The sequence below is a fragment of the Parus major genome, chromosome 4 (assembly GCF_001522545.3).
Source record: "Parus major isolate Abel chromosome 4, Parus_major1.1, whole genome shotgun sequence".
In the NCBI taxonomy this organism is placed as follows: Eukaryota; Metazoa; Chordata; class Aves; order Passeriformes; family Paridae; genus Parus; species Parus major.
The window spans coordinates 57445643-57472675 of NC_031771.1; the positions used below are offsets into that span (position 1 = coordinate 57445643).

The 27033-nt window shown below is 37.1% G+C and overlaps 1 protein-coding gene across 13 annotated transcripts in view; it reads left to right on the forward strand.

Moving 5' to 3' along the window:
• KIAA0232 (KIAA0232 ortholog) overlaps nt 1–27033 on the forward strand; it is a 63472-nt gene that overhangs the window by 24155 nt on the left and 12284 nt on the right. For all 13 annotated transcript variants that reach the window (XR_001520955.3, XR_004496955.1, XM_033513668.1 and 10 more), the window contains 4 exons: nt 6956–7093; nt 19984–20050; nt 21409–21490; nt 22766–26063. Coding sequence is in view for 11 of the 13 variants with exons in the window: in XM_033513668.1 (XP_033369559.1) it covers nt 6956–7093; nt 19984–20050; nt 21409–21490; nt 22766–26063 (3585 nt within the window). In the remaining 2 variants the exon portion in view is untranslated. The remainder of the gene's footprint in view (nt 1–6955; nt 7094–19983; nt 20051–21408; nt 21491–22765; nt 26064–27033) is intronic.

Genomic DNA, 27033 nt, shown 5'->3' on the forward strand with positions numbered 1-27033 from the left:
TATTTTGGGGGAAAGAGGATGTGGGGTTTTGTGTGTGCCACATCCATAACCTAAAGTGAGGAGGAGAAATGAGGAATTGGTCCTCTGCATTCCACTAACCATGTCTAAAATGTTAATTTGGCTGGTACGCCTATTTGACAAAAATAACAGTGTGCTTCTAGTATAATTACACCTATTCTTTTATCATCCCTAAGAAATACTTTTGGGTCACTCAAACACATTTTTTCATAATGCATTACAATATGCAGAGTGGGTTCAGCTACAGTAGGGAAATGTTGTTTGACTGCTGTAAACAAGTGTCAGTAAATTTCGAAGTTCACCATCAACATGTAGAAATAAATTTCTTGCATGCAAAGCATTTTCCATTTAGTTTGTGTTTGTGTTAATAATTTGCATATTAAGCTGTTTAACGGTCCTGTAGGAACAATTTTTTAAATTTCCTGACCGCAGGTTTTTAAGTCAGGACTCCAATTAAGTATGTAAATTTCAAGTTGTGGGAGTCAGTGTATGAAGAAAAGAATGGGGGGGGGGGGGGTACTGTGAGACCAAGACTTTTAGCTGTACTTTTTTATATGACTAATTTGAAATCCTTAGATTACTCAAATGTGTATGTTTACAGCAATGGGATTAATCCCCTTCTTCTTCACATATATAAGCATGTAAACTGAAGAAAGGACTGATTAAATATATTTAGAAAATGGTAGTGTATCTTTAAATTAATATGCCTATAAAGCTTATTCATACAAAAGTTAAACCACTTTTTAAAAGCTCAGTTAACCAAATTTAAAAGTCCATAGAAGAAAACTTTGCTGTGGTCATGCTTTCCATCCTTTTCTAGGAATGGGGGACTATAGCTGAGGACTATATAATTAAAATTTTGGGAAGTAACTTTTTTGGTACAATTTTAGTTTTTCGAGAGAAATTAGGTGGATATGGATTCCTCTTCGCTTAAGCAATGGAAGATGGCTGAAATGTCTTTTATAATAAAAGCATGTGGCTCAGGAAACTTATTTATTGATTTTTAGTTCGCATTTATCTTGTGCAGCAAGTGATCTGTTCTATATTTCTCTGTCCAGTGACTGTTAGATACAGGACAAGTTTGGAGTATCATGGACTATGAGTTTGTACTCTCTGTTCTTCTTTAGGGGTGGGAATTGTAGTGGCAGGGATTGGAACTCAGCAGTAGACTTGTAGGGGTTTTATATTTCTGCAAATTCTGTGGGTTCCAGGACAGTCACCTTTGGCTGAAAAGCTTTCCCAAGGACTGTGCTTATCTGAGAAACGGTATTTCCACACTCTCTGCTGTGTTTGTATTGGTGTGAGTGATCATGTTGAGCTGCTTGTTCCTTTTTTATTAAGTTGTGACTACTAATGTATTCGCACAAAGGCTTACATAATACAAAGCAGATATGGAATCTCAAGTGCCAGGTTGGTGAGTACTCCTAAGAGTCATGATTTCTTTGCAGCCACCTCTGTGCTGATACAATTGTATTATTTGGATTTCTGAGGATAATTGAGATACTTCCTTTGTGTTCTTCGGGTAAAGACCATTGCATGACGGTACACTTGCTACATTTCTCCAAGCATAGATGTGTGCTGCCTGTATTCTCTGAAATCAGATGATTACAGTGGTCTGTGATGCTTGCCACACAACTCTATCTCTAAATCCAAGAAAGCAACCATAAATGCTACAAAATAACTCCTCCAGTCCCTTTCAGACACCTTGACTCTGTAGTGACAGTTTCTGTTGAGTTCCTGGCTTTCTTTTCTGCAGTGTAAGTCAGACGTGTAAGTAAAATGATGTCTTTATAGCTCTAGCTCTAGCCTTGCTAAATTTTCTTCTTTTCTACTTTTACTTTAATGGGAAAAGTCTAAAGGCAGTCTGCTCAACAAACGTAAGATTTTAACAGATGCAGCATTTGCATGTTCTCTCATTCTTTGGAGTGGGTGTGACAAATTTATTCTCCTTAGTTTTAGCCTAGAAGTAATTTCTAATTAGTGAACATCACAGACTGCCCTTTCAAACTGTTAGGATTATAAGCAAAAGTTTATAACTGACAGAAACTCAGATTACAGGATTTTATACTTGGATTGGTTGGTTTTGATAAGTAGAATTCTTCCCTGCCTGCCATCAGTCCCAAGTACCCTGAGGTCATAGCGGTGCATGTTGTGATCTGCTGCATTATCAGCTGGTCTGTTACAGTCGGGCTCCACAGGGTTACAATGTTCTGGTTGTAACATCTGCAAAAGAGGTGACTGTAGTGGCTAGGTGGTTCCCTGGTTTTTCGCCAGAAGTCTGTGATGAATTTTTCCCTGACAATACCTGGATTTGGAGTTACATTAAAGAATGTTCCGCAGTCCTCTCTGTTCTGTGTTTAGCAATGTTTTTTTGCCATGGAGAAAATTTATGTTGCTCTCCGAAATATACTCTTCATCTGCATTTCTTTTGGGGCATATTAGCTGAGTTTGAGCCAATGTTCTTCTGTTTTCTTCTGAACCATCTCATCTATGTGTTATCTCTTTGTCTCAGTCTGAGGAAACCTGTAAGGAATGTCTAAGCTGATCCTGGCCCATCAAACCTTTCTCAGTATTTATTATAAATTTCATTATGTAAAGGTATCCATTGCTGTGGCTTTAAGCAATCTATGAGATTTTTTTCTGAATCTCAGTTTAGTAGAAGCATTTTTTCAGGCAAGATCACTGAAGGTTTTACTATACTATTATATTAATACTACTATTATTATATTATATTCCATTTTGGATATAATTTTTCATGGAACTGTTGAATGGTTTGGTTTGGGAAAGATCTTAATGACCATCTAGTTCCTAGCCCCCTGCCATGGTCAGGGATTCCTTCCACAAGACTGGGTTGCTCAGAGCCCCATCTACCCTGGCCTTGAATACCTTCAGGAAGAGGCAGCCACAACTTCTCTGGGCAATCTTTCAAGCATCTTAAAACCCTCAGAGTAAAGAATTTTGTTCTAATATCTAATCTAAACCTGCCCTCCTTCAGTTTAAAGACATTCCCTGCTGTCACATTCCCTGCTGTCACTCCATGCTCTTGTCAGAAGTCCGTCCTGAGCTCTTTCCTGCAGGGCTTTGATGTCCTGGAGGGTGCTGTAAGGTCTCCCCAGAGACTTCTCTTCTCTAGGCCACACAACCGAGGGAACTCCATCAGCCTGTGTTCTTAGCAGAGGTGTTCCAGCCCTCTTGTGGCTCTTCTGTGGACTCACTTCTACCGGTCCATATTCCTCTCATGTTGGGAACAGACCTGGGGTGCAGTACTGTGGGTGGGGTCTCATGAGAGTGAAAGGGCCAGAATCGCCTTCCTTTGCCTACTGGCCACATTGCTTTGGATGGAGCCCAGGACACAGTTGTTCTGGGCTGTGACTGCACATTGGCTGCTCATGTTCAATTTCTCATCAACCATCAGCCCTAAGTCCTTTTCTTTGGGCAACTCTTGATCCTTTCTCTGCACAGCCTGGATTTGTGTTTGGATTTACTTCAACTTGGGTGGAGTATCTTGCACTTGGCCGTGTTGAACTTCCTGAAGTTCACACAGGCCCACCTGTCGAGGTCCCTCTGGATGGCATCCCTTCCCTCCAGCGTGCCAACTGCACCACAGTTTGGTGTCATTGACAAACTTGGGAGCACTTGATCCCACTGTCCGTGTTGCTGGCAAAGGTGTTAAACAACAGACCCAGTTAAACAACAACCCTGGTTAAAATACAGATACAGAGAAACACTTGTCACTGGCCTTCACTTGGACATCAAGCCATTGACCACAGCTCTGTGAGTGTCACCATCCAATCAAGTCCTTATCCACTGGTTGGTCCGTCTGTCAAATCCATGTCTTTCCAGAGGCAACAACAGTGTCACAAGCTTTGCACAGGTCCAGGTAGTTGACATAATTTACTCTTCCCTTATCCACCAAAGCTGTTGTTCTGTCATAGAAGGCCACCAAATTTGTCAGGCATGGTCTTCCCTCATTGAAGCCACGTTAACTGTCACCAGTCACCTCCTTATTTTCCATGTGCTTTAGTACAGTTTCTAGGAGGTTCTGTGCCATGATCTTGCCAGGCACAGAAGTGACACTGCCTGGCCTGTAGTTCCCAAATTCTTTTCCTTTTTAAAAACTGTTTGTTTCCCTTCCTAATGTTGACATTTATGTGGACCCTGATCTTCATAATGTTTTTATTTCAGTCATATCACAAGGTGTTACATTTGTTTTCTTATGGATAGTAGATGAAGACATCTAGTAGGTGAAGAGGTCAGAAGTCCTTGCTTATTCTTTCCATGTGGAGGAAATAGTTTACCTGTCTTTATGCATGGGCTTGGTACTTTTCAGACCCTTGGGAACTGCTGGGTTGTCTCTTTGTCAATTTAGCCATCATGAAAGAAGAGGATCACTCTGTCTCACCATTCTACAGACTCACTCTCTGGGATGTATTACATTTTCTTGTTTCTCGGGCATTTTACTGTAACGTTGGGCTTTGTAAAAACTACGTCTTTGATCCAGAATAGTTCTGATACACAAAAATTATGCCTAAGGATTTTTTTTTTCTTCACTGTTCTTGTAGGGTTTTATGGGTGTGGTGTTTGATTTGTGTACAGAAGGTGCAAGATCCTCAGTAACGTAGCTATATCAAAGACATACATAATGCTGATAAATACTGTAGTTGAGATGAGGATTTTAAACTGCAAAATTTTGCATGGAATATATGTAATCAATGGTGTTTGCTAGTCTTATAAAATCTGAGGCTATAAAACTTAAAAGTTTGTCCAGGATAAAAAATCCAAACTCAAGTTTTAAACTTGGCAGCCAGGTGTGACTGAAAACCATGAGTCCAAAATTTTTTTTGTGTATATTGTATAAAGAGGTAGAAAGTAAATGAGGATTCTATTGGTGCTATGTCCTCAATCGTTGCATTTTGAAAGACAAGCCATGTTGTTCCCAGAATGCACAGACAGCTCACTCTGGAAGGAGGGATGATACCATGGTACCACAGCTCTAGGGTGGGGGCCTGAGAGAGAATTCCACTTAGCTTCCCTTCCTCCATTTAAAAAATTGCATATCTCTTCAAAGAGATTTTTCATTTTTTAAAAGTTGAAAACTGTCATAGTTTGTAGACAAGTGTCAGATATTTTTCAAATTACATGTGTGAAGAACTGAATGAAATGCTTTGTAAATTTCTGTGAGCATGAAGGTTCTTTCTGCTCTGCTGACAGATATTTGGTAAAGCTGTGATGTATCAGTACAAAGTGAACCTTTGTTAGCATAGAGCAAAATAGTAATACATAGCATTTTGGGAATGTTTTCCTACTGCAGATGTTGTCTTTGTGAACTTTCCATGTAAAATCAGAATAAATGAAGTTAACCCAGTGATTTTCAACCACACAAATGGATCTGTATTTACTTATTTGCAACTGTTCCCATGTGAATGGGTTGGGGTGGTTTTTTGAGAGCTGGTGGTTCTCATCAGTTTGTTTTCTTTCACATGAATATTGGGAAGAGTTCAAGTGCTCTACAGCCTCGTTGTATAAAGAAATACATAAACCGCAGTTTTGGAAAAGACTTAAACATTTATTTTTTAAAAATTATTTGTAGATATGCATAGTCTTTTAGACCTCCTTTTTTTTTTCCTTGCTTATTTTTTCTATTATTTCTTTTGCTAGTCCTTCAGTAGCCTGTTCAAACTTTTTGTTTTAAGTGAATCACTGGCACCTTGCACAACTGATAGGAAAACCAGTGACTGGTAGCTTTTTGTTCTTTCAGCACTAGATATAATTCTCCAGTTTTGGTGCTCAAATAAGTCTTGAAGCAGCAAATCCAGCAAATTGCTCTGCTCCTTCATGTGAAGTCACAAATGGCAGCCCTGTGGTGGCTGCTTCTGAAGATGATTGGCTTCTCTTGGCCCCCATTTTTTACCCATCTTGTTCTTTGATTGCACAGGGACAGTTATTTGTACTGACTACTTGCTTTTACTTTGTTTTGAAACCGTGGGGAATTAAGAGTTCTTTTAAATGAGGGTAGCCTTAGCCTGGTTTTCTTTGGAAGCAATAACGGATATATTGAAAGGGTTGAAACAGGTAGGCTGAAAAGCATCAGATGTTTGTGGATCTCTCTGAAGAGGGCGATTTTAGACAAGCATACATTTTAAGATGTTAAAGACTATTTTACTGATAGCCAGAATATTTCTTTCATGAGATGAATATGGGAAATCATGTACATGTATGTGAACAGACAGTGAAGAACAAGCAAGACTGGTAATAAATTCGGTAAATTGTGAAAAGCCATATAAAAGGGACACTCCATATCTTCAGATGATTGGATATAATACAGTAGTATTCTACTATGATTTTATTGTTCTTCATTGTTCTTCCATGTATTAGAAGCTGATCCCTCCTACTCATCATCACTTCTCAGTTATTAGAATTTTTTTCTGAGATAGTTCAGGTTTATTTTATGATGGGTACTGTTATCTCCAGCTGTAATCATGTTCATTTTAATACTGAGTTGAAGGCTTCGGGATTTAACACTGCATTTTCTTCTTCTGGCTTGTTTAACTTTCTTTTAAGTTCAGTCTTAACTCAGAACTACTTGCTTTTCATTCTCATTATTTGAGAGGTCAGTGAAACTAACATTTTGTGTAAATTACAGTAAAACATTCAACCGTAAAATCGCATTTGTGGATATACTTTGCAACTGGAAAATATTACAGTGAAGTGTGAGTTGCCTCCATGTGCTGTGAAAGATGCATGTGCTTTTCTGAATAGTAAGTTTTTTTGTAATCAAACTAATCTTTAATTTGGCAAAAAGTAGTTTACAGCAGATAGAAAGGGGTTGGTTTCATTTCCCTCAGTATGTTACTTGTAGTCCTGTTGTAGTCCTATTCTGCTATGGTACTGAGATATTGCTGTATTTAAATGATGTAATTTCTTTATTTGATTTTAGGAGAATGACATCTTCCTGGGCTGGGAAAAGGGAGCTTACAAGAAATGGGGAAAGAGTAAGAAAAAGTGCTCTGATCTAACACTAGAGGAAATGAAAAAACAGGCTGCTGTCCAGTGTCTTCGCTCTGCTTCTGATGAAGTAAGTTTGAACTATTTAATAGATTCTTAAGGCTTTATGTCCTTCTTTGTGCTAGATATATTTGGCTTGTGATTCTTATCTTTTAATTTGTGGCTTCTTAAAGTGCTAGTTTGCCAAGAGTTCTCCAAAAATTCTTTATTTTTATTTAGGAAATTATGAAATCCATGTATGTTGGGATGATTTCACAAGAGATTCTGTACTATGTAGTGTCATGCTTTCCTTTCTGTAAACCCTTTATTGTCAGGTCAGTTGCAATGCACCCATTTGAGTTGAAATTACAACAAAGCTTTGCATAAAGGTGATTCTAAAAATTCTAAGTTGACTTGGACTTTGTGTTGTGTGTGAATAGAAAGTACTGGAATATGTGGGCAAAAAGCCATCTTGCTCTGTGAATGCAACATGTGTAATCCAGAATTCCTAGATAAAAAGCCATGTATAGTCGCAAATGTTCACTTTCCAGATTACATGATTGAGTGGAAGTGAAATGCACTGACTAGAGCAGCTGAGGAGAGGTGAAGGCTGCAGGTTGAAGGAAGACAGCAAAGCAGCAGATATTGTGTATTTGAGCAGAAAAATGGACAAAGGGAGAAGCAGTTGAAGGCAATATTTAGAAAGAAAGAATGATCTGTAGTACTCTGATCTGTCACTGCTGTAAGAAGAAACTACCCCACCTATGCAGCCTGGATGCATTATTGCTCTACACACCTTCCTAGTCATAGCTGATGCTTGCACAAGCATTTGGGTGGTTATGTGGGGAACTGGTTTGGGAAAGTGAATCAGTTTCCTGAGATTAACCTGGTTGGGGCAGAGGAAATGTTAACCCAGAGAGGTTTCCTGGTCAGACTTGTGGCACAGACACCCTTGCCAGTAAGGCTGTGGAAGAGTAATCAAGGAAGTGGGGAAGATTTGGTGCTTATTCCCAACACCTTCAGCAACTTTAACATTACATTCTGGCTCACTCTGAAGCTACTTGAGTACTTGTTCAGTTACTAAATTGCTAATTGACTAAGTGGGAGATTTCTGAACTCCCATTTTCCCATTACTTATTATCCTAACAAAGTGATGCAAAGTACAATTTTGTTGGTAATTTGCTCTGCTCTCATAGTTATAGAATATTGAGGTCAGGATTCTAACTACCATAGAAGTTAATTTGAATATGAAACAAATATGGAGAAATAATTTCAAGAAATAATGTCTTTCTTGAGGATATGTTTGTCTTTGTTTACTCATTTTATGAATAATAAAATGTAGGACTCATACACAGACTATAGGAATACTGATGATTGATTCTTAACTTCAGAAATTAACTCTTGATGTGTCTCCACATAGCTAAAAATCAAGAATCATTGCTTAGAACTAAATTTATGTTATATAGAGAAATTTAGTTGCAGAGCAAAAGGGAGGAGGTGAATTTGATAATAACCTATAACAGAGAAGGGAAGAAACTATTCAGCTACAGTTTTGAAAGAATAAAAATACTTGGGACCTGAAAGGTTGAAAAATAACTTCACTTTTGACCCCTGTCACCTTATCAAATTTTTAGTGTTCAACATTAACCTATAATCTGCAACCTGTAGACTTGAGTTATTTCAGAGCTGTTTTGACTTCTGTTGCCCGCTTAGACAATTAAGCTTGCACATTTATTGTCATTAATGAAATTGCAGTCATAATTTTTATAATGTATATTCGAACACAGAATTGAACCTTTAAACCTTTTTTAAAAAGCTTTTACTTAAAGCTCCTCTGTAGGTAGTTTAACACATGCATTGCATGAAAGAAATACACTTTATTTTTTCCTCCAGAATTAAAGAGAAGGGTGATCCTGCTTAAATGCTAGTAATACTTTAAAGTAACTTGTAAGATATCTCTTATTTCTGAGTTTTCAAACACATTTCTCATGTTGTTGGGTTTTTGTATGCAAGTTTGTGTGCTGATCTGATGGGAATAATGAATAGATTTTGGACTGTGAAAGATGTTAAAATGCTGTTTCTGCTGAGGCATTCAAGTTGCTCCATACAGTGTTTGTGGTTTTGTCTCTACATAAAGATAAAAATATTCTGTAGTTGAAATTGTAGATCAGTTGTGTGTAAGGAGTATTTATAAAAATTGTTGAGATACAAATAAATACTTTTTTTCCAGTCCCACTTGAATTTTTTAAAATAGTTTTTTGAATCATCTGAAAAATGTTTACCTGTGTTTTTTTTTCTGTTGTCAGATGAGGTAGATGTATTCATTAGGATGTTCTCTTTTTGCAAGTGGCCTGATAAATAGTCCATATGGGCAGTTATGGAGCTTATTTATAGTTTTGCTTACCTTCTGTGTTCTCTTTTTCAAAGTAGGTGGATGCAGAAATGCCAATCTGCTCACATGGGTATGGAACACTTGCTCTTCCAGCCTAACCTCTTCTTTCAACCTTAGTATTAGAGCAAAACAAGCAAGTTTGAACCCCTTTATTGGGAGTAACTGTAAGAAAGTCTTAGTGGATTTCAGCTTGAATATATTGAAATAAAATTGAGTTTAAGAGAAGTGATTACAGTGTTTACCCTGTGTGTGTCTATAGAGAGAGTATATAGACACACACAAAGACACAGAGAAGAGCCAGAACAGGATGGCAATTCAGTGAAGATTGTAGGATTTTGCAGCCTGATTGTTTTAGAGAGGAAAGTGTGCAGAGGATAAAAAAGTAATGAGTGTCAGTAGTAACTTTTCTATCTGTCATAGGAAATTACAGAGATACAGTTAATGTAATTTTGATTTTTGCATTTAATTTTTTAAGCCAATAACATGTTAAGAAATGGCAGACAGACTGCCTCCTCCTCCTACCAGTAACCAAAAGCCTTAAAATTGGGTGATCACTTCCAAAAAGTGTTTGATGGAGAGAGGAAGTCATAAAATAGATTATATGAAAACTGGCTTGATAGCAATAAGTACTTTTTTGTCAGACTTTCATTTAGTGGTTGGAAGAAGTATTTCGAAATCACCTCTTGTGGATTTTAATTTCCACAGCATTCATTCTTAGAGTGTACTTAATTCAGTAGTTTAGTTGAATTCAGTCCTTCCTCTCGTATTAAAAAGAGTAATGCTGTAAAATGCTAATCTGAGACAGAAATCTAAAGTTCTAGTTTTAATTTCACAGTACTGAAAACAAACGTCTGACTTGAAGAAGCAAGCCTAAGTTCGGTGTTGATTTCTAAAATGTTTCCTACATTGTGAAGAATGACAAGTCAGGGAAGCTGTTGTGCCTCACAGTGTCTTTGCCATGGCAGTCTGTTGTGGACTAGATGTGTTTGTGATGGGAGGCCTGATTTGACAGACACCATCTAGTACATGTAAGAATGCAAATTGTTAATGTATGTACATTCTGAGGACATTATTTTTTGTGTGACAAGCATTTTGGTGTCTCAAATTGTCTATATTCGTATGAATGAGTCTTTAGTTGCAGATGCTCTTGAAGCAGTCAAGAGCAGAGGAAATGTAAGTACATTGCAGCTTGCCAGAAAATGGAGACAGAATGATGGTGAGAAAGACTTTTAAGACAAGTACTTTAATGTAGCAATCAATTACTATTCTTACTGTAGTTCTGAATTTTATTTTTTTCTGAAGCACTCAAATAGCAGTTTAAAGACGTGCTGAAGAATTGCTCAAATTTTAAAAAGCTTGTTAATATTGACATTGAGCAGAGATTTTGTCTTAATTTTTATTCTGCTGAAGTATGGAAGAAATTTTAAAATGTTGGTTTGCAATTAACTGGTCAAGTAGGGATATTCGTTCTGTTGTGACATAGGGTAAAAAAACCCTAATGTTTAAGACTGGGGAATGTTTATATAAAAGTCCTTTGATGACAATAAGAAATATTATCTTTAAGTTACTGCCTCAAATATTGAGTAAAAACAGCTGATCTGTCAGCATTAAATAACGTGATGTTTTGTTTTGTTGTTATTTGTAGTTACTATCTGAAACACAGTTTGTTCACATGCAAGTGGTGATTTGTTTTTTCTTTTTTTTTAACCTACTAATTCTGAAAGTACATTATTTTGTATTTGAAAAATGAAACTTGTCATTACTTGTCTCGTTACTGTAAAAAGAAAACCAGTATCTTTGAGACAGAAATTTATATAACAGAAATTTGTTATATAAATTAGAGTTTAGAAACTCACATGTTACTTTTTACAAGGTGGATACTGTAAGCAAGGTTGGAATTAGAGGTTACTTACAGAGACTGATACATGTAAGACTTTTCGACAGATACATTTCCTAGTAATAATATTGAAATTACTTGTGTGCCTATGCATTGGTCACAAATTCAAGCTTAATTAGCTTGCACCTGACTACTTTTCTGGTAAAATTTGCATCGTTCAATAGAGCAAGCAGGTCTCCAGCTGTGCCATTGCAGTTCCTGTGAAGGGCAGTTCATTCACTGAAGGCTTGCAGTGTGACACATGAAGCTGCACCCCAAGATGGTGCCAGAGTTTCAGTTAAAGCAGTTGCTGTGTCCCTCTGCTGAAATGTGTGAGCACTTGTTAAGAATAAGAAAAGGAGACAATTTCCTGTGGATCTTACTTTCTGCATTGATGAAACCAATGCTCCAAGACTCTTTCTTTCTCCCAGTGTAGGGGGCCACTTTACCTAAGCTGTTCCACAGCACATCCTGAGATATTCCTAGTGTCCAATGCTGATCTCCCAAGGCCTGTCGTAGTGGGGTTCAGGCAGTGTGGTCCATTCTGAACTAACCAAGCTCTCAAAATCTGCTAACTGCCATGAGTTCTGTCTGCAACATGTTAAAGCAGGAGCTAGTCTTGGTTGATAGATTCCGTGATGAATTTTGAAAGAGAGCTGCTCTAATATATTTGACAAGAACACACAGTGCTTTCCATCCCACTGTTCTAAGAAATTACTTCTTGGTGGTAACATGGAAACATAATTGGTGAAACTTCGTAACAGTAATTTCTTTTAAATGTAGTCAGGTGTGGGCATGCTAACAGCATGGAGCATTGGTTTTGCTTACTTTGAATCATGAGGGGGGAATCTAACTCTTCTGATACTTGTGTTATCATATAGGACCACGTAGAGGAACAAGTGTGGCTCTAGTGAGCAGTTTGGTTAAAAATTTAAAATGATAATTTTATTCTCAAATGTGCCTTCCTTTCAGCACTTGAGATGTGTCTAAAATAAGATTTTGTTGAAATTTTCTTAATGTTTGTCATCTTTCTTACTCAAAGTGCAGAACTGGCAAACTTTCACAGAATCATAGAATCCTAGAATGGTTTGGGTTGGAAGGAACCTTAAAGATCATCTCATTCCAACCTCCTACCATGGGCAGGGGCACCTTCCACTAGATCAGTTTGCTTGGAGCCCCATCCAACCTGGCCTTCAACATTTGCAGGGTGGGGCATCCATGCAGTTACTACAGTTCTGCACATAAATCTTCTTTGAAGAAATAATCTACTAACCAGGCCAAATGAATCAGTTGGTTATGATTGTACATCTGAGCATGTTTTTATTGATGGGTTACTCAGAGCAGCTATTGCTGCCTCCAGAGATTATGTTATCTGTGTGCCATTTAGACTGAGGCAGTGTTGCATAATCTGCCTTGTACTTTGCAAGAGTGATAGGTGAGAGCTGAGGAAAAATGACTTCTGGAGTTTGTAGCAAGGGAATGGTGGGGTCTTTTCCTCTTAAGTATAATGGCACCTTAAATAAATTATTTAAAATTAATTTTAATCACTGTTCCCTGCTTCTCTAATGTAAACCAATACTAATTTGGTAATACATACAGACCACTACACTGGGATACTAGGGAATCAGGTTCAAAACATCATGTGGTTTCTTGAGTGATTTAAATCACACATTTTTGTTTAATTAGAAGTGACATGAGTGAGAGTGTTAAAGTAAAGATAATGGGACAGCGCAAGAATGAATCAAGTTGTGTAAAAGCCATCTTAACAAATGAGAAAGCTGAAGTGCAATTTATTAGAACAAAAATTGAAGTTAAGATTCCAAAAGAGTCTTAATGGTTTTTGAAGCATATATCCTGACTAGCTCAGTAGTAAGTATTTCTGTGTGTCTGAGAATGATTGTTCAAAGTATTTTACTGGAAAATGCCAAAACATTTCACAAAATCAATGAATATTATCTTTCTTTTGGGTTGTATCCAGTTGCCCCTATTGAAAGGGATAATGCTAGTGGTTTCCAGAACACACAGTTTAGGAAAGAATTTTAAAAATAACTTTAGACACCATATAGGAAATGAAAGTCATTTGTCTTGCCCAGGTAACCATCACAGAATAAATTAATTATAATAAATTGATTTATTTTTCTTTATGTCATTAAACAGATATTCATGGTACTGCATATCTGATTTGTCATGTTACTGAAGCTGCTTTCCTGTCTGTAATAGCAACATTAATTGAAGCTGACAAAAGTTCTAATTATTCCAGTTTTAATATGCATTTTCTCAACATAGAAGAGATATCTGTTGAACTGGAGAAATTCCTTTTGGGAGCTTAGTCTACCCAGAAGTTGCTTCATAGCATTAAGTATTTCAGATAGTATAGATGATAGCATAGATGTCTTGGAGGCTGAAAGTAGGTGTTCAGTGTGATTGAAAGTTTTCACCTTGTATACTTCCAATGAATATGGGAGCAAACTGGGGCAAGGCAGCTCTGTCCTCACAGCAGCTTCTCTGAGAAGCCTGCAGCAGAAGCGAAGGTGGCTTATGCATTTCTTGGAGGGAGGGGCAGCGCCGGCTTTCAGGCACAAAGGAGTGGCCAGGAAAATGCTAGAGGAATTGCTTACAGAGCTCTCCTGAATAATGCCTTGTGTTCCATCACAGAGAAGTGTTATTAGATTATAATTTTTCTTCATGCAGAACAATCATTTTTACCACAAGTTTGAGTTGGGGGTCCATTATGAATTCTTATCATACATACAAGCAAACTTAAATGAATCTGGCAGATCACCTGCTGAGAAATTTCAAGTGTCATTTCTGCATTTCACTTGATGCAGAAAAGAGCTTTTGCATAATTGGTGGGAACACACTTTAAAAGTTTCTCCCATTTCATTGATAATACAGATAAGAACATTTTAGCATGGGCAAGCTGAAGTACTGTGATTAAGTGAAATCTCACAGCAGCACTGCTTACAAGGATAGCAAGTCTGTTGTGGCTTTGAAGTCAACATGTTTGTTTATAAGTGATGAATAGTAATCAGGAAGAATAGTTTCTGGTGAGGAATTATCCTTTCTTGGGGGGATAACTTCTATTTCAGTGTAGCCTGCTATGGGAGGGATCAAAAAGAATTAAGTTTTAAATAACAGAAGTCAGATTAGCTGCTCTAGTAACCTACATTTAGGGATAGCATGTTCATTTGAAGTTAATTTGAGCTGGCAGATGATCTCTTTTATCTAGAATTAGTAAATAACATGTGCTATTTATTGTGTCTCTCTCTTTTAGAAGGTGTTGCGTGAAGTGGTGAATCATAGCTCTGAAATCTGAGCCTGATCCTAGTTATGTGCTAGATATGTAATTTACCTTTCCTAATGTTTTAATAGCAAAGACAGAATTAAGAGAGTTGCAAGGAAGTATTTTTATATCCTTGTTGGAGAGCTATTGCTCTCATATTTCTTAAAATGGTTTGGATTTTTGTTATATTAAGTCAGTTTGCTTGGAAATTGATATTCTGAGGTCACACATTGATTGAAGATTACTCTGGATCAAGTATTCATGAGCCCCAAAAAGAGAAGTTATTAAATAGAAACAGTTTTTCTGACTGGTCCAATATCTTTGTTGTAAATTATTATGTATTCAAGTGAAAAGATAAAGATTAAATTGTGTTCTTACTTCTAAAGGGTCAAGAAGGTTGTACAAGTATAAGATACTCTTAAGTATTTCTTAGTGTCATTCATCTTATTATCATGGAGGAAAATTCCATAATGCAAGCTGGAATCTTATTTTATTCTTTTAAACTCCACCTGGGTTGAACACCGTAGGGAAGCTGCTGTTTTAATGGATTGATTTATTTATTCATTCATTCTCATAGTGCTGATCTTGGGCCAAGATTTTTTTTTTTAGTCCTTTTTTTCAGTCTGTCTTGAGCACCTCTTTTGAGAGTACTTGTAATCAGATGAATTATACTGTGTCAGAATGTTAAAAAATGAAAACCTAGACTTCTAACTTTCTCTCATCATCCTACAAAATATAGAAATAGATGTGTGGTTGCAGTGAATCACATTTTGTGCCTTACTCAGTTCACGTGGCTTAACAGCTGATTCATATAGAAAAGCTATCTAATCCTGCACTTGGTGACAGGAGACATGCTGAGAAAACAGTCCTGGTACAGTCAGAATACAGCCTGTGAAATCAATGATTTGAAACTATGAATATATTGATTTACTTTAATTTCTAGATTGTTTGAACTTGTATTTTGTAAAAGGAGTGTCATTTCCATGTTCTCTAGTTTATCCTGTTTCAGCAGGGGTTTGGACTAGATGATCTCCAGAGGTACTTTCCAACCTAAACAAATTCTGTAATTTTCAGAAAGGGAAATGAAAATTTGTTTTGAAAGTGTAAGCTAAAAATCTCTCAAAACCCTAGTAGCAAATGAGTGATTATTTTAATTGTTCAAGTAAAAGGAAGTGTAATGCTTTTGCTTTTCAAAGAGATTGAAGAGGGGCAAGGACCTTTTGCCATACCTTACAAGCCTGAAGTAACAAACCATATTTAGTAAATATTTACACTGCACAGTTCAAAACTTCTGGAGGAAGCTTTCAATTTATGTTAGATTAGAAGCAAAAAAACCTGAACCTCCAAAAACCTAAAGGCAATCAACATCTCCCTAAAGCAACTTCCCTTCGAGTTGTACAATCTGTGATGGAATTTTTCAGTTTCTGTGTATGTATTCATGGTCTGTCAGATGTGGGAAATCTTCTAAGTACTGGCTATGAGAATTCTGTTTTCCTTTGTTTTGTCCAGAAGGCTTAGCTATTGCATATGTAGAGACCTGCAGGACAAAGTATATGTTTTGTTGGAAATATGAGGTATTTTTTTGTTGGAAATATGAGACTTGTAACCAAATATCATTACTGGGTGATGGGAAGAGGTGAAAACTCAGTGAAAATTAAAAATTTTGTTGAACAGTCTCCTTCTCAGTTCCATAGTATAGCTATGTGAAATAATTGTGGTGCTGTTTGTGATGAAGTTTAGGAAAAACTTCTTAAATTTTCTGGTTGTTGACTGCACTGTGCTTGTCTACAACATTCAGAAGTAACCTGCTAGCAGAGGTGAATATCAGTTAAGAATTAAAGTGATTTGTCAAGCATATGAGGGGAGCTAATGTTTCACAGATTCTTCTTACTCAAAACTTAGAAAACATAGAAGCCAGTGCCCACTGTTTACATAGGCAACAGTTTTTAGTGAATTTCAGTTTGGTGTACATAATACAGGTATTTTTCCATGGTTCACAATGTAACTGAATACTTTAAATTTATAAAAAACATTTCAGAAGTAACTACACTTACAGATGTAATATCTTCTTGGAACATTTTATGTAGCTATACAGAGGCGAGAAGGTGCATACGAAAGCAATTGGACTGCTTTATGCTAATGAGCTACCACTTGTCATCTCTAGCTGCTCTACTTCCAAAGTAGAGTGTGTTCAAAAGGTCTTTGATTTAATATTTTACATTATATATGTATGCATGTGCTTGTGTGTTTAGGAAAAAAAATCCAATCTCAAAAAGAAGTGAAAACTACCAAACATATTTACAAATGCATATAAAAATGTGTGTGAGTTTTTGTTTTGTTTTGGGGTTCTTTTGTTGTTTGTTTTTTTTTTTTTAAATTGGTCTTATTCTTCATTATGCAGAACTGCATTAATTAGGCACCAAGTAGGATCATGGTGGTGAGTAAGGAAGACTGGTTATTGGAGTCCAGTAACTCCAGCAGTCAGATTGACTGTTCTTGTTCATGCTGGGTGAGTTCAGAAGCTTAATTTATCTGTTAGCTCTGTCACTCCTATGCCAGTAACACAACACCTATCCTTTATGTAATTCTTCCCTTGCTGCAGCCAGCTGATAAAAAGCCAAAAAGAACTTTTGGTGAAACTGGGTATATGTTAAAGTAGAGGAAAGAAAGAGAAATATATAAAAAATAGTAAAACAGAATAAAATGTGTGTGGTGTGCAGGAAATATTGTTATGCAAAATAAAAAAAAAAAAAGAATTAAAAATTATGCACTGTCCTTTGTAATTTGAATGAGAAAAATAGGTTGGTAGAAATCTGGGCCAGACAATTTTGAGATTTAAGCCTTTCATGATGGAATTACATAAGCAGTCATAATTGGGCACTAAAACTTCCATGTTTCAAAATGTTTATAAGGTGCTCCTGTATTTCTACTCTGTGGGAACAGTCTTTAAATTTGAACATAAGCAAAGTACTTCAACCAGATCACCTAGTTTTGTTAGTTAACTGTGTCCTATTGAACCAAGCCAGTGCCTGGAACGTGTTACTTTCAGGCTCTGTGTTGTTACAGCTACAACACCTTTAGGTAAACAATAAAAAAACCAACGAAATCTCATATTCCAAGGACCACCAGTGTCATATATGCAATAACTGCCATGGCATTCGTTACATTAAGTCGGCAGCACGTTTTCATGTGCTGCAGGAAGAAGTTGAGCAGGGGGTCTCCAGAGTCCTGGTGTTCTGCACAGTGGGTCCCACCCCCCTTTTTTTAAAGCCAGCGCTGTCTCCTTCAGCGCTGTGCAGGACAGCGGGCGGCGCGTCAGCTGACTCAAGTATTCATTTCATGGTACAGGAGGAAATGAACGTTTGATTCCAAAAGTTTTCACTTCTTCGGTGTAATGGTAAGCATTTGTTGCTGGTTTAGGGTGGCTTTTTAGCATGGTGTTATATTAAGGCAGTGAATCTGTATTCCTTGGAGTGTTTCCTACAGGTGTCTGTTCGATTAGACAGTTGGGGGAGCTAAGGAAAACCAAGGCCAGCTCCTCCTCTGTTGACCTTTTTGAGGGAGGAAGGGGGAGTCAAAAGTGATATAGGCATAAAGTGACAAATTATTACAACTAGCTTTGTCTGTATTACTATCCTGCTTGGTTCTTGCTAAATGATTTAATTTATACTGGTAAATTTACTGATACAGAAGATACCTTCTGAAGCTTGATATTGCTAAGTCATCATCAGTTAAGTATGTGGCATAAAGGTTTATATTTAGCACTTCAGTGCAGCAATACTGTTAGGAATAGAACATTGCTTTCTTTTTCACTTGGCTGCAAATAATTAAAGTTTGGAGTTAGCATATAAATCATTGTTTGACTGTATGATTTTTCAAGGGTGTTTTTCTGGCAGTGAATTAAACAAACTGGTCTGACTGTATAAATTAGTATTCTCTTTTTCATAATACTTTCTTGTCCTTTACCAACGTATATTCACATTTCTCAGCAATTTCTGGACAGCAATCAGGAGAGATGAGAAACTCTTAGATCTTGGAAAAATGAAATCTTTATTCCACCAGGGTGACACAGCAAGTCTAACTCTTTTCTGTGTATTTCTGTAACTTGATACTTGGTCAGTGTTACCTTTGGAGAGAAAACATGTCCCATAACATGTTCATATATTGTGCATATATGCACAATATGATCATGTTAAATTCAGAAGATGAGAAGATGAGGTAAGTTTCTTGGGGTTTTGTGTAAGTTTCTCCAAGTATAATTGGAACTAGACTTCCAACAGTGATGGAGTTGATATTGAGGAAACTGCACAGGATGCATACAATGAGATGCATTACCACTCATTACTCCCTCATTACCACTCCCAGCTGTAGGGTGACATGCAGGGGACCTCTTGTATCCTCCCCAGTGATTCCAGATTGCTGTGTTTAGCTGTGATTCCAGCTGTTTGCTGCTATGGAAAGTGTGAAGTGCAATCCCCGAGCATAATTCCTGAGCATCAAATAATGAAAGTACAAATATCCACACAGTACTCACCTCACCTAGTTTTCCTTCCAACAGGAATGGTCATTTCAGGCTCTTAAGTTGGTGTTTAGTATTTCACTGACTGTAACTCAGATTTTATTCCATTGGAATGACATGGGGTTTTCCTCTGTGGGTAATATAGTAATACATTGGACTGTTTTGTGTGTATGTTTATTTTCAGTATTTATGTAGAGGAAGGAAGGAGGAAAATAGGGGCTTATAAGGAATATGAAGAAGGTGTTTGTTTTTATCCTCTGCTGTCCTGTGTTGTTAATAACACAATGTTTAAAAAGAAAAAAATACCTGGTCATTTTAAATTGGAAAGACTTTGGGATGGGTTTTGCATATAGATACTGTGGAAGCATTTCCTCTCCCTCTCTGCCACATATGTAGGTATTCCTTCCTACTGTTCTACTTTCCACCTTCATGCCTGATTTTCTGTATCCTTTTAACAGTCCTTTTCCCACAGTTATAAATTGTGTAGCCAAAAGGATCAGGCCTAGCTTTTTGAAATGCATCTTAGCGATCAGTGGGTCATTGAACTTCCATCCTGAGACTCCTGGCTGAATCTGCAGCAATACCATGCAGTAAATGTGGCATGCTGTGTTTGCAAAGCTTGGGATATCCAATGATGCAACAATGTGACCTGTAGCTTGAAACCTCTGTGTGAATGTATCTTCGTGTTCCTTGGAATCATTTTGACCTCTAACTAATGTATTTATAGAATTGGATTTATACTAGTAATAATTTTTTGTTGATTTTTCATATGTAGTTACTGTGCAAAAAGAACAGTATGTCTGCTGAGATGTTTATTTTATTGGTATATTTTTATGACATTAAAATTCTTTTTAGTAAGTTATGTTTTCTTTTTTCTTTTTCTTTTTTTCCCCTGTGGTTTTGTTGTGCAGAGCTCTGGGATTGAAACATTAGTGGAGGAGCTTTGCTCCAAACTGAAAGACCTTCAAAGTAAGCAAGGTGAGGAAAAAAATGTCTAAACTTCTGAGGCCATGTATTAAATTTATCAGCTCTGCAACATTCTGAGGTGGGGGTGGGTGTGAGGGAGTAGGCTGTTATTTCAGTAGCTTTTAGTACAGGCCATGTGATTTTAAAATACATTTGAATAATTTCATTCAAATAATTTAAGCAATTTTGTATTGGCTTGCTTTATTTACCTAAGGAATAGCCAGTCACAAATGGAGATTTCTTTATGAAAAGCTATAACTATTCATATCCTGCTGTGTCTGCATTTTTAGTAAATATTCCAAATTCAGCATCCCCCTCCCTACCAAAAGGAATGAAAATAAATAGGCTTGATTCTATTCCTTTTGTGTATTGATTTTTCCAAAGAGCAGGTTTGCCTCAAAATAATTATGTGGAAACTATTTGTGTGAAAAGCATCCAAATAACCATCACTACTTAAAATTTCTGGGGTATAGGAGAATGATAATGGGTGTTTTATGATATCAACCTTAGGGCAGGGAGCACAATGTAAAGTTGTGTTGTTTCCAGTAAAAGTTCATCCTACATAAATGTTTGTTCAGGTACACAGCAGCAACCTTGGACACTTAGAGTAAAATTAATATGCTTATTATGTAGTATATTATGTAGCTGTAAATAAGAGATAAACATTTACCTGCTTAAAACGTGGTTTTAGCTGTTTTCATTCCTTTTTTTGTGTTTTCAAACAGTAATCATTAGTCAGCTCTTAGTATTTTGTAGTGGTGTGAATTTCTTCCTGAGCCAAAGGTGATGCTGAGCATTTATTTTGGAAAAAAAAAGAAATTAAAAAAATAGTATGTCTCATTTTTATTTTAAAGATTTTAATATGAAGAATTGGAAAATCTTCAGAGTCACCTCTCACACAGGAAGTATTCCTTTACATCCCCTCAACTCAGCAATTACTGCAAGGATATTTCCTTTTAGTAAAACACATGAGAAGTTAGATGTGGCCAATGATAAAAACATTTAGTTAAGTAGCTGATTTTTTCAAGAAATATTTTCTGTGTCTGTAACAATGCAAGAATGAGATAAGGGTTTGGATATGAAACAATTAAACATTCAGCAGGAATTCTCCCAGTGGGGCATTGCTAGTTATGAGGTTGCATGGAGCTGCTGGCCAGTCATGTTTGGTCAGATTTCCAGGACTGGTCAACTGTGAAAGCTTGACTCTTGAGTGGTAATTCATAATTTCTTAATGTTATTTACAATGTTGTATAGAAATTTTACTACTATTACAGTTATGCATCCTGGTGCTTTTTGTTAAATACTGTTATAAGGTACACTGGCTTTTTTGAATTTTTCTGTTAAGCATTTGGAATTTTCTTCCAAAACAGAAGAGAAGATTCACAAAAAGTTAGAAGGCTCTTTGACTCCTGAGACTGATTTATCTCCCACAGCAAAGGATCAAGTAGAAATGTATGCATTTTTTTTATTATTATTATCTGAGATGCTTTTCTCTTTTTATTCCCATATTTTAACACAGTGAAGTTAACTTAGTGGGGCATCTGAAGTTTTCTGGATATTAAGAAATTAATTTCTTTTCATGCCACCTCCTTTTGTTAATCTTATGTATTTAAATATAAGCACTTGGTACCATGGACTAGTTTGATTTCTGTCAAAACCCAGACTGCTTTCATTTGACAATATACAGAACTCAAACCATATTTTATTTCAGAGACTAAGTCAACCGGACAAAAACTTTTAAAACATTAATTGACATGTAGATTTGCAAGGAGGGAATAATCTGTTTCCTGGATTCAGTTCTCATGTTCTTCTATTGCTGAAATGGCAAACAAAGTTTCTTATAACCTTTAAACTCTTGATAACCAAAGTGATCTCCTAGTTAACAAGTACCTGAGTCCAATGTTACTGAACTACCCAGCAGTTTTGTCATTGACCCCTCTTGGAGTTACAGCTGCTTCTGTGTCTCTTATAGTAGCAACAGCCTAGTAAAAATGTTACTGAATGGATGATCCATCCATCTTCAGGGAACTGATTGTGCTAATGTGCATTTCATTTAACTGACTTCTAAATATTTTTAATAAGTTCTCATTAAAATATATGTGATTCAGTATGAATCTCTCTACCACCAAACATATACTACTATAAATGTTACAGAAAACCATATTTTAATCTCGTACCTCTTGCATAAAGCTGTTAAGCATTTTAAAAAGCATCTACTCAAAACCTAATCTTTTTTAAAAGCTTTTTCTTAAACAAGATGATCAAACTATGTAGAACTTAGCAGATAATGTCTTACTTCATAAATGAGAGTTTTAAAAACTGAAATTCAGGACTGAACTAACTGAAATTCAGGACTTCCTCATTTATAATCTAAATCAAACATTTAAGACCGTAGTGAGCTGCCACATTATCTAAAAAACCTGGAGCCACTGTTGTAAGCATCCACAATTTCTCTCTACAGTGATGTTTGGTAGTCTCTGAAAAGGAAATTGTTTTACTTGTGTGCAGTATATTTCTAAACATATATTAATATAAGCATTTTTAAAGCTCCTTTTTAATTTTCCCTTTGATATCATTCAAATAGCGCAACAGGTGGCATGTGCATATGTAGTGGAAACTAGATTTAATTAGACTGGTAGTGTTATGCTGTGTTTTTAGTAATTCTTTCTAATCTTAATGATTATTTGAAGCTCTACTATCCAAATGTCCCTTTTGTTTTGCTTTCAGGTACTATGAAGCATTTCCTCCTCTTTCTGAAAAGCCAGTTTGCCTGCAGGAAATTATGACTGTATGGAATAAATCCAAAGTATGCTCTTACTCTAGCTCCTCATCTTCATCCACTGTTCCACCAACTAGCACGGATACATCTTCTCCAAAGGACTGCAATAGTGAAAGTGAAGTAACTAAAGACAGAAGTAATAAAGTAACTGCCACTGTACAGGAAAGAACCCAGCAGAAGAAGAGTAAAAACGAGAAAGAAAACAAGTTTAGTAACAACACTGTTGAAGAGAAGCCTGTTTTGTACAAAAAGCAAGTCCGACATAAGTCTGAAGGAAAGATGCGTCCCCGCTCCTGGTCATCCGGATCCAGTGAGGCTGGCTCGAGTTCTAGTGGTAATCAAGGTGAATACAAGGCATCAATGAAATGTATTAAAGTAAGACACAAAACAAGAGAGGTTCGGAGTAAAAAAGGGCGTAATGGGCAGAGCAGGCTGTCAGTGAAATCTGGTGAAAAGATTGACAGAAAAGTCCACAGCGGAAGCAGCAGCAGCAGCAGCAGCGGGTCCATCAAACAACTGTGCAAAAGAGGTAAAAGGCCATTAAAAGAAATTGGAAGAAAAGAAGCTGGTGGTAGTGATGGAAAAGATTTGTATTTAGACAGTAGAAATGAAAAGGAATATAAAGAAGAGCCCTTGTGGTATACTGAGCCGATTACGGAGTACTTCGTTCCTCTTAGCAGAAAAAGCAAGCTGGAGACTACATACCGCAACAGAGAAGATATATGTGGAGTAACACCAGAGGCTGTAGAAGAGTTGTCTGAGTCAGTGCATGGTCTTTGTATTAGCAACAATAATACTCATAAAACATACCTCGCAGCAGGTACTTTCATCGATGGTCACTTTGTAGAAATGCCTGCAGTTCTAAATGAGGATATTGACCTCGCTGGGACCTCAATATGTTCTCAACCAGAGGACGACAAGTATTTAGATGATGTTCATCTGTCAGAACTAACGCACTTCTATGAAGTGGATATTGATCAATCCATGTTGGATCCTGGTGCCTCAGATACGATGCAAGGGGAGAGTCGGATTTTAAATATGATTCGACAGAAGAGTAAAGAAAAAACTGATTTTGAGGCAGAATGTTGCATAGTGTTAGATGGAATGGAGTTGCAAGGGGAAAGTGCAATATGGACTGATTCGACCAGCTCTGTTGGTGCTGAAGGGTGGTTCTTGCAAGATCTTAGTAATTTAGCTCAATTTTGGGAGTGCTGTTCATCTTCTAGTTCTGGTGATGCAGATGGGGAAAGTTTTGGAGGAGATTCTCCAATCAGATTCTCCCCCATTCTAGACAGCACAATGCTTAATTCACACATGCTTGCTGGCAATCAAGAGCTCTTTTCAGATATTAATGAAGGGTCTGGTATAAACTCTTGTTTTTCAGTGTTTGAAGTGCAATGCAGTAACTCTGTTTTACCATTTTCTTTTGAAACACTCAACTTGGGAAATGAAAATGCAGATTCTAGTAGCACTGCTAATATTCTTGGGAAAACACAGTCTAGATTGCTAATATGGACCAAAAATAGTGCCTTTGATGAAAATGAACACTGTTCTAACCTTTCAACAAGAACCTGTAGTCCATGGTCACACTCGGAAGAAACACGTTCAGACAATGAGACTATAAATATTCCGTATGAAGAATCCACGCAATTTAATGCAGAAGATATTAATTATGTAGTTCCTAGAGTGTCTTCGAATTATGTAGATGAAGAAATTCTAGATTTTCTGCCAGAAGAAACCTGCCAGCAACAAGCTAGAAGTTTAGGAGAAATGCCCACTTTGATTTTCAAAAAGAAATCTAAGCTAGAATCTGTCTGTGGTATTCAGCTAGAACAAAAAGCAGAAAGTAAAGACTATGAAACTACACAAGGGTGTAGGGAAAGCAGTCCACATGGAGATGGCTACAGCTCAGGGGTTATTAAAGATATTTGGACAAATATGACAGACAGAAATTCTACAGCGATGGTAGAAATAGAAGGAATAGAAGATGAATTGTTTTCAACTGATGTAAATAACTATTGCTGCTGTTTGGATACAGAAGCAAAAGTTGAAACCCTTCAGGAACCCAATAAAGCAGTGCAAAGATCAGAGTATCACCTTTGGGAAGGTCAAAAGGAGAATGTAGAGAAGAGAGCCTTTGTCTCAAATGATTTATCAAAAGTTGATGGTGGTGACTATACTACACCATCAAAACCCTGGGATGTTAACCAGGATAAAGAAAACTCATTTATACTTGGTGGTGTATATGGGGAGCTCAAAACATTTAATAGTGATGGAGAATGGGCAGTGGTGCCACCTGGTCACTCAAAGGGGAGCTTGCTGCAATGTGCAGCTTCTGATGTGGTGACAATAGCTGGTACAGATGTTTTTATGACTCCAGGTAATAGCTTTGCCCCTGGCCACAGGCAATTGTGGAGGCCATTTGTATCATTTGAACAGAATGAGCAATCAAAGAGTGGAGATAATGGATTAAATAAGGGTTTTTCTTTTATCTTCCATGAAGACTTACTGGGAGCTTGTGGTAACTTTCAAGTTGAAGAACCAGGGCTTGAATACTCATTCTCTTCCTTTGACCTGAACAATCCATTTTCACAAGTTCTTCACGTAGAGTGTTCGTTTGAGCCAGAAGGAATTGCATCTTTCAGCCCTAGTTTTAAACCTAAGTCTATTCTGTGCTCTGATTCAGACAGTGAGGTTTTACACCCCAGGATATGCGGTGTGGATCGAACGCAGTACAGGGCTATACGGATTTCTCCAAGGACTCACTTTCGCCCAATTTCTGCATCTGAACTTTCTCCAGGTGGTGGAAGCGAGTCAGAATTTGAGTCAGAAAAAGATGAGGGTGGTATGGCTGTCCCTCCTCAAGTAGATGTATTTGAGGATCCACAGGCAGATCTCAAACCTCTGGAAGAAGATGCAGAAAAAGAAGGGCATTATTATGGAAAATCGGAGCTTGAATCTGGAAAATTCCTTCCCAGATTAAAAAAGTCTGGAATGGAGAAGAGTGCACAGACATCATTGGATTCCCAAGAAGAGTCGGCCGGGATGTTGCCAGTAGGAAACCAAGATCCCTGTTTAGAATGCAGTATGAAAGAATCTCTAGAAGGGAGAGTGGTGGAGAGCTCTAAAGTAAACTGCAGAATAGTGGAGCCACGTGAGGAGACTGGCAGGTTTTGCAGTTGTAAAGCAGGGTGTCATTTCCCCACGTACGAGGATAATCCTGTTTCTTCAGGAGAGCATGAAGAGGTATGTGGATATATAAAATTACAGAATTTGCAGCTGGCAGCTGATAACCAGCAGTTTGTCATGTGACACTTCAGTTTAAATGTTTGTGATTGTATAGATCTCTAGAAAATACAGTTTTGTAGAGAAACTGGAGGTTCCATCTGAACATAAGAGTAAACTTGCTTATTGTAAGGGTGACTGAGTGCTGGCCCTGGTTGCCCAGGAAGGCTGTAGAGTCTCCATCCTTGGAGATTCCAAAAGACATCTGGACAAGGTCCTGGGCAGCCTGCTCTACTGGGCCCAGCTTGAGCAGGGGGAGTTGGACGTGATGACCTCCAGAGTTACTTTTGAACCTCAGTTGTTCTGTGATTCTGTGAAAAATTAACCATCTTCAGGTATTTTGGTGTCATCTTGCATACCTTTAGAAATATATGCATGTGTACACTCATGTGACTTTAAAAATCTGTTTACCGTAGGTTTTTTAGGTTATCTGATTTACATATAAAATGTTAAAATGTGCATAAATTTTGAGTAATGAAATATTACTGATTTTGATTGAAACATATTTTAAAATTCTGAAGAAAAAGATCTGAAGCCAGTCTTTGCAATATATAGTTTCTTCCAAGTAGAAGAATTTGGAGTTGAACTACTGGATGTAAACTTCAGCAAAGAAAGACCAGTAAAAAGGTTTGATTGTCTGGAAATTAAAGCATCCTCTTGTCAGCATAGAACCAAAAAAAAAAAAAAGTGGATGCAAAACATCTGTCCATACCACAATACCATAAGAAAGCCTCAGCATAACTATGGGTTAAGCTCAGAGTTTTCTTTCTGGTAATTGTAGCCATAAATTAAGTAATAATGAAGATAAAAAATCCTTTCTAGCCAAAAATACCCTGAGTTTTTCTTGCTGTGAGCTCCCTCTGTTCTTGAGTAGAAACATTTAACTATCAAAATAAATTAGATGTGTGGCCAGTGCAGAGATATTGTCTGG